This window comes from Tursiops truncatus, chromosome 5, assembly GCF_011762595.2.
Source record: "Tursiops truncatus isolate mTurTru1 chromosome 5, mTurTru1.mat.Y, whole genome shotgun sequence".
NCBI lineage: Eukaryota > Metazoa > Chordata > Mammalia > Artiodactyla > Delphinidae > Tursiops > Tursiops truncatus.
Genome location: NC_047038.1, coordinates 89840775 through 89847875, shown reverse-complemented (window position 1 = coordinate 89847875; position 7101 = coordinate 89840775). Strand labels below are relative to the sequence as shown.

The window sequence follows — 7101 nt, the reverse complement described above, 5'->3', positions numbered from 1 at the left end:
ATTATAGTACACTTGTCAAAACTAAGAAATTAACATTGGTACATTACTGTTGACTAAACTCCAGTCTTCCTTCAAATCTCATCAATTTCCATTAGTGTCTTTTTCCTATTCCTGGATCCAGTCCAGCACACCACATTGCATTTAGTCCTCATGTCTCTTTTTTCTCCTCTGACCTGTGGCAGATTCTCAGTCTTGTCTTGTCTTTCATGACTTTTGACGGTTTTGAAGAATACTCATTAGTTATTTTGTAGAATGTTCCTCATTTGGATTTTTAGGATGATTTTTTTCACGATTATACTGGGATTGTGGGTTTGGGGTGAGAATATCATGGAGATGAAGTGCCCTTCTCATCAAATCATATGGGGGAGGGGTAACATGATATTCATATGATGTAAGCGGTCATAATAACCTTGAGCTCTTGGTTAAGGTCTGTCTGCCAGATTCTCCACTGAAAGGATATTGTTTTTCCCATTTCCTTATCTCTTTTTTGGAGGTAAGTCACAAAGTCCAGCCCAAACTCACGTGGGGAGGGGAATTAAACCCCACCTTCAAGAGACTTTACTTATATTATTAGGCATTCTTCTGAAAGGAAGCCATCTCTCCCTGTGCCATCTGTTGTTTTGTTCCTTTATTCCTTAATTTTTGTCTACTTTTGTATTATTCAGGTATTTTCTTTTATCCCATTTTATCCCCTTTTCAGAGTTTTAATCCAAAATTTTGCATTCCCTTTTAATGGTTGCCCTAAAAAATTACTATATGCTTGCCACAGTATAATTTTCCTTAATACTTTCTCTAACAGTTGAAGAGATATATCATATTCTAATTCCATTTATCTCCCTACCTATCATTTGTTATTTTTGTCATGTATTTTACTGTACAGTATGTATTTATCTCCATTGGTCATTATTATTGTTCTATAGCACAAATTGTTTGAGTTCTTAGGAAGAATCCATTTTTCTATCCTTTGCTCCCAGCTTCATTAAAAGGAAAAGAATTGCATAATTGTTTGAAAAACCACTACCATAACCATTTAATAGGAGCTCTTGTTGAAATATTGATAAAAATTCAACAGTTTATGAAGAAGTAGTTTTGAATAACAAATTGGTCAGTGTGAAAAACAGCAATATTTTATATAAAACTAGGATTCTCAAGGTGGTTGGGGAGGGTAGAGTGCCAAATACTCTTTCCTGAGTAACAGAAAAGTAAGGGAAGTAACAGCCAGAAGCAGGCATAAAGTTAGGTAGAACCTAAGTCTAACTGTATAATACCTTGGGGGCACCTAGGAGGAACCAAAGATCAAGATGAATAAAACAAAACCTAAGCATGTTATTTGTTTTTGCAAAACCTTTATTTTCGTGGCATTTTAAAAAATGTAACAATAGTTTTAACTTCTCTGTTCCAAAACAAAGAGAAACACTATATAATGAACATTAAACAAGGCATTATGCCCTACAAGAAGGACATAAAATGTCCAAGGGAAGCTTCAACATAAAAATGTTGACCACATAAAGTGAGATCATTTCAATAAATAATAACTGACATTGTTTTAAACAAGTACAAACATAGATCTGCACACACTTTCCCTGATTCTCATAGTGATCTCACTGTCCAATTGCGTGGATCCCCTCTCCCACCCACCCCCTCCACCTCTATCACAGTGCCTGGCACTTTATCGTCTCCCAATAAATATCAGTTTAATGAGGCATTTAGAACCCGTCATCCTCATATTAAATAACAATCAGGACTGAGTTAAGTTTGATTAAACACATTGAAATCTTTAAATACTAACATGTAAAATATTAAAATATGAGCTATAAAAATAAATAAATACATGTATAAATAAATAGAACTCATAAAAAATAGTCCAGCACAGCAAGTCCCTTCTTGGTGTCCCCAGAAGCCAGCTGTTCTCTTCTTCATTTTCAGTTCATACAAGAGCAGAGACCGCTCTTCAGGAAATGCCCTATGAGCTTCTTACTTCTCTCTAGGTCAGTTGGTGCTGCCCCTGTGATGAGAAAAGGGTTAGTGTTCAGGTGCTGAAGAAAGCTGCTTTTCTCTTTCAGGCCCTTGAGGCTCGAGGGACTTCTGCATGTAGACCCTGGCCCAGCTCTGCACTCAGAAAAGGTTCCTGCTCAAAGGGGTTAAAGACCTTTCACAGGTATCCTAGACTTGACCTCAGGGAGGTCTCACTGAAAAGTCCCTGCTCTTCACTAGTAAGCTTCAGAGGCCCATGTTGCCCAAAACCAGAGGTTCCACATTCAGGTAGAAAACATTGAGGAATGGAGGTAAACAATGTTTGTTCCTTAATGGGTCAGAAGCATTTTACCATCCCTGGCTAAATCTACTTTATCTTTTAGGAACATACCCACGATCATTTGAATAGGGATGGAGAGGGGGATAAGGACAGAGAGCCCTGGAAATACCCTTCTGACACAGAGCAGATCAAATTTAATGGGGAAATAATAATGATTTAGTCCTGCAACTAAACCATAGGTTATCTAATAATATTTTCAGGAGGTAGATGCCAGTATTTGTGACCAATGGCTCTAGTTGCAAGTGGGAATAAAATCCATAACTCACTTGTTTAGCATCTTGTTGATGATTTTTTTAACCATGGGAGCTTCAGGGTTGAGGCAAACTTCCTGACCAGCCTTGAGAGTGGCTCTGCAGAGAGAAGGGAGAATCCACGTGAGGTCGGGCTGGGGGTCGGGGTGAGGTCGTCGGGAAGGCGGGGGTGACAAGCACAGCAACAGCGGCGGCACTTACACGACTTCCGTTTGGCCGCAGTGGGGTCCCGGGGGCGTCATCTTCACGCTCTGGATGTTCTTGAGGTGAATCCCCTGCACGGTCTGCAGGCACTGGCAGCGCAGTTCGGTGACCACAGGCGCCCCTGCGGGGAGGACAGACTCGGTCAGGGGGCTGTCCCGGGATGGGCCCCCACCCGCCCCCGTCCCGCCCTGGGGATGCCGGGCGCCGGGTCGCACCTGCTGCGCGCCGGCCGGCGGCCACCAGGATCAGGAGCAGTAGCGCGGCGCGGAGGAGCCGGGCGGCGGCGGGGGTCGCGGCGCGGGCCATGGGGTTCAGCTCGGAGGGTCGCTGCCTGCGGCGGGAAGGCGGGCTGGAGGGCTGGCGGAGCGGATTCTGTGGCTCCCCGAGCCGGGCGAAGCCCTTTTATGCCGATCGGACAGGGGCTGGCAGCCCAGGGCCAGAGAAATTCCCCGACGCACGTGGAGTTCCCGGGTCCGGAAGGAGGGCGCGGCCCCGCGGGCCTCCCGCGTAATCCATGCCCTCGGGGAGGGGGTGGGGTGTCGTCTCTGCGCCGAAATCCCCGCAGGGGGAGTGAGTCGCCGGCATCCCTGGGGTACCGCCTGCGAGGGCGGCCGTGGGCTCCTGGCCCCCCCTGGTCGCGGGCGGTGAGTGTCAGACTGGTTAGACCAATATAGGGACTGCAGCACAACTTTAGGGCGAGAGTTAACTTCTTTTTTTTTTTCTTCTAAATTTATTTATTTATGGCTGTGTTGGGTCTTGGTTGCTGTGCACGGGCTTTCCCTAGTTGCGGCCAGCGGGGGCTACTCTTTGTTGCGGTGCGTGGGTTTCTCATTGCGGTGGCTTCTCTTGTTGAGGAGCATGGGCTCTAGGTGCGCGGGCTTCAGTGGTTGTGGCATGTGGGCTCAGTAGTTGTGGCTCACGGGCTGTAGAGCGCAGGCTCAGTAGTTGTGGCGCACGGGCTTAGTTGCTCCGCGGCATGTGAGATCTTCCCGGACCAGGGCTCGAACCTGTGGTCCCTGCATCCGCAGGCAGATTCTTAACCACTGTGCCACCAGGGAAGTCCAAGAGTTAACTTCTTCTAAAGACACTTCTGTTTTGGAGAGTGGAAGAGTTGACGCTGGAATGGCAGCCTTGTTTTGTCTCTCTTCTTCCTCTTTAAGTTGGGTTTTGTAGATTTTATTTATCCCTGGAATAAACGCACTCTTTAAAATTACATCTGTCATCTCAGTTTGTGTGTAAGAACGTTTGTCGAATTCTCGGTGTTTTAGGATCTCAAATAAATCACACTTAATGCCATTGTTTTTACCAGGTTGGGCCTGGGGGTAGGCCATTGAACAGGTTAATTCACTGTTTATTTTAAGATACAGTGTTGTAATCTCTTATCTGCCCTCTCTTTGAATTTCTGGAATTTAGTCATTACAGGAGCACCACTTTTTGTTCTAAAGGAGGCTGTGTTTTCACTCATGACAGTTACTCGGGTGTTGAAAGGAGCCGTGCGGGGCTCAGGAGGTCCATTCCCCTTTTCTAGGCTTGTCCATGGACAGAAAAGATCATAAACATCAGAAAGCTAGTACCTAGTGATTCCTGACTTTACTATTGATACAAGCAGCAAACAGATATGGTTTTCGACATACATAAGCACTAGCTTACTAGTATATTTCACTCCAGGTTGCCTGAATTTGCCTGTTTCCTGGGATTGATTCTCTCTTGAGTATCAGCTATCAATGTACTTACATTTCAGATTCTATGTAACTGAGGCCTTCTCACTTTCACCATCAGTTCCAATATCCCTTTTGGATTAAACAGCAGATGGTTTAAGTTGATCCTCCTGGATCGATTAGGACCTCGGGGATGTGTGTGACATTCTGTGGTTGCTGTGAGAAGGACTGGGGAGCTGAGGGAGTGGGTCTGCCTCAGGAAGAGCTGAGAGTTTGTCAGGCAGTCAGGGCTGAAGTCTCAGCTGCACACTTACTTGCCACATGGCCATGGGACCACAGGGAATTATTTAATCTCTCTCTGCTCTCGCTTTCCCTCTGTTTAAGAGAGCTAATGATAGTGCCTGCCTCACAGAGTTGTTATGAGTATTAAATGTGTTAACGTTTGTAGAAGAGTAGCACATACTAAATGCTGTATAAATATTTATTAAATAAACAAAATAGAAGTGTTTTACAACCTTAATGTTATAGACTAGATGTTTGGGTCCTCCAAAATTCATATGCTGAAGCACTATATTTCATTGTGATGGTACAAGAAGTTGGGGCCTTTGGGAGGTAATTCAGTTTATATGAGGCCATCAGGGTGGGGTTCTTATGATGGGATTAGTGCCTTTATAAGAAAAGACACCTGGAGAGCTTATCGTCTCTTTCTCTCTGCAATGTGAGGCTACAGCAAGAAGGCAACTATCACTATGTGCAAACCAGGAAGAGGGTTCTCACCAGATACTGAATCTGCAGACACTTTGATCTTGTTTCCCAGCCTCCAGAACTGTGAGAAATAAGTGCTTGTTATTTCAGTCACCTAGTGTATGATATTTTGTTATAGCACCCGACCTGATTAAGATACCTACATGAACAGCAGTGGTCTATGATGAATCCTTATGTAAGCAGAAAAAATAATTTTTTTTCAAAGAAACATCTGTTAATTTATCTTTAAAATTTTTCAGCATTAGAAATTTTGTAAGAGGGATGCATCTGTATTCTTTGGGAATCTTGGAATAGATTTTTAAAATCCATTGTTTGAAATTTTGCTTTCAATTACTTCCCACATAAAATAGGAATAAGAGTAAAATTCTTCCCAATTCATTTACGGGAAAATATTTAAGAAATGACTCTCTGCCTTGGGCATTAATAGCTAGCTCCTCAAACAATGAAAAGTATTAGCTGTAATGATTCCCAGACCCAACCCAAAGACGTGAGTAAACACCCAGGAAGAGTAGAATTTCAGCTTATTTACAGTAGCAGCCAAAATGATGAGATACTTCAACTCACTATCTGTAGAATTATCTATAATGTGACTCCTAGAACTTGTTAAATTAAAATCATTTGCTTTCAGGAAGGAATAAGAAAGACTTTTTTTTCTTTTATAATGTACCTCTTTCCATTATTTAATTCATGACAGCCCCATAGTAAGTTTCAGAAAATTTTAAGAGCCCCAGTGTTATGAAGTCTATCATGATAAGCAAATTTCTTCTTGTGTTAACATGTCCCGAATGCCTCTTTTATAGGCACAAGCTATAAACCAATGCAATCACTAACTCAATGAAGTCATCTCTGAGATAGGAGCTCAGCTTCCTAAATTCCATTCTACCCTGTAATTTTTATTGTATCCTTGAGATTTGACTAATACAATGTACTATGCCTGCAAAATCTGGGGTCGTTGTTCCATGCTGAAAACTGACCTTGCTAATTGGCCAGCAAGAATGAGTGGTGTGGCTCTGCTTTATCCTAGCTTGCCTTGAGAGCTTTGCCATTGACACTACCACCCCTCCCATTTCCTAACAGCTATAGTTTGTGTATAACGTTTCTGGTTCTACACTGAAGGGAGAAAATGAAGATGACTGAACATGCTACTATTGATAGATCCCAAGATTTCCCATCCCTCTAAGAGCACTTAGTTGAACATCATTGTTAACCTCCCCTTCCAAGCTCTACTACAACTGCTATTTCTATCTGTCTCCTTCCCGGCACCGACCTTCCTTTTTTTTTTTTTTTTTTTTTTTTGGCCACTCCGGAGCAGTGTGTATCTTAGTTCACTGACCAAAGGTCCAACCGGCACCCTAGGGAGTGAAACCGTAGTCCTAATCACTGGACTGCCAGGGAATTCCCCTTCCTTCTTCTTAAAACAGAGCCCTCGTTTTCCTTTGGAAATCCTCACCTCTGCCCTTGTCAGTCCATGTGATTAAGGTGTGGTGACTTCAATTCTGAGCTGAAGACGGGGAGCTTGTGACCCTACGGCAGTGTTGTTCCCTGCTTCCTACCTATGCCCTTGCCCAAGCCAATATGGGTTCACAATGGAGCCAATGAGTTAAGATTGACCAATGAGACAATGCCACTTGTGCAGGAACAGAGGGAACTGAGATGCTCTTGCTTCTTGCTGGGATTGCTAAACTGGTAAAATGGAAACCCAAGGTCTTGCCATGACTTGGGGAAAGCTTGCCTGAGAGTAGACTGCCACAGAGGAAAACACAGACCTGGCCTGCACAGACAAGATTTTTGAAGATGCTTGAGCACCTAAGTCTAGCATTGTCCTATCTAATCCTTTGACTTTCACTGTTATATAGCAATAGATTCTCTTCTCTTGTTCAGCCAGTTTGAGTTGTAATTCCATCACTCG

At 43.5% G+C, this 7101-nt stretch overlaps 1 protein-coding gene across 1 annotated transcript; it reads right to left on the bottom strand.

Moving 5' to 3' along the window:
- Window positions 1-1310: 1310 nt before the first annotated feature.
- LOC101324089 (growth-regulated alpha protein-like) lies at window positions 1311-3171 on the bottom strand. The gene is made up of 4 exons (XM_004331628.4): window positions 2985-3171; window positions 2767-2890; window positions 2581-2664; window positions 1311-2005 (listed from the first exon to the last, which is right to left on the bottom strand). The coding sequence occupies exons 1-4, from the start codon at window positions 3073-3075 to the stop codon at window positions 1990-1992; spliced, it is 315 nt and encodes a 104-aa protein (XP_004331676.2). The 5' UTR covers window positions 3076-3171; the 3' UTR covers window positions 1311-1989.
- Window positions 3172-7101: the final 3930 nt, after the last annotated feature.

Bases quoted from the DNA above. Each gene is read 5' to 3' on its own strand.
- LOC101324089 (XM_004331628.4), bottom strand. From the start codon at position 3,075: ATGGCCCGCGCCGCGACCCCCGCCGCCGCCCGGCTCCTCCGCGCCGCG. The intron at 2,891-2,984 runs GTGCGACCCGGC...TCCTCCCCGCAG, and splicing joins CGCCGGCCGGCGCGCAGCAG to GGGCGCCTGTGGTCACCGAA. The intron at 2,665-2,766 runs GTAAGTGCCGCC...TTCTCTCTGCAG, and splicing joins TGCGGCCAAACGGAAGTCGT to AGCCACTCTCAAGGCTGGTC.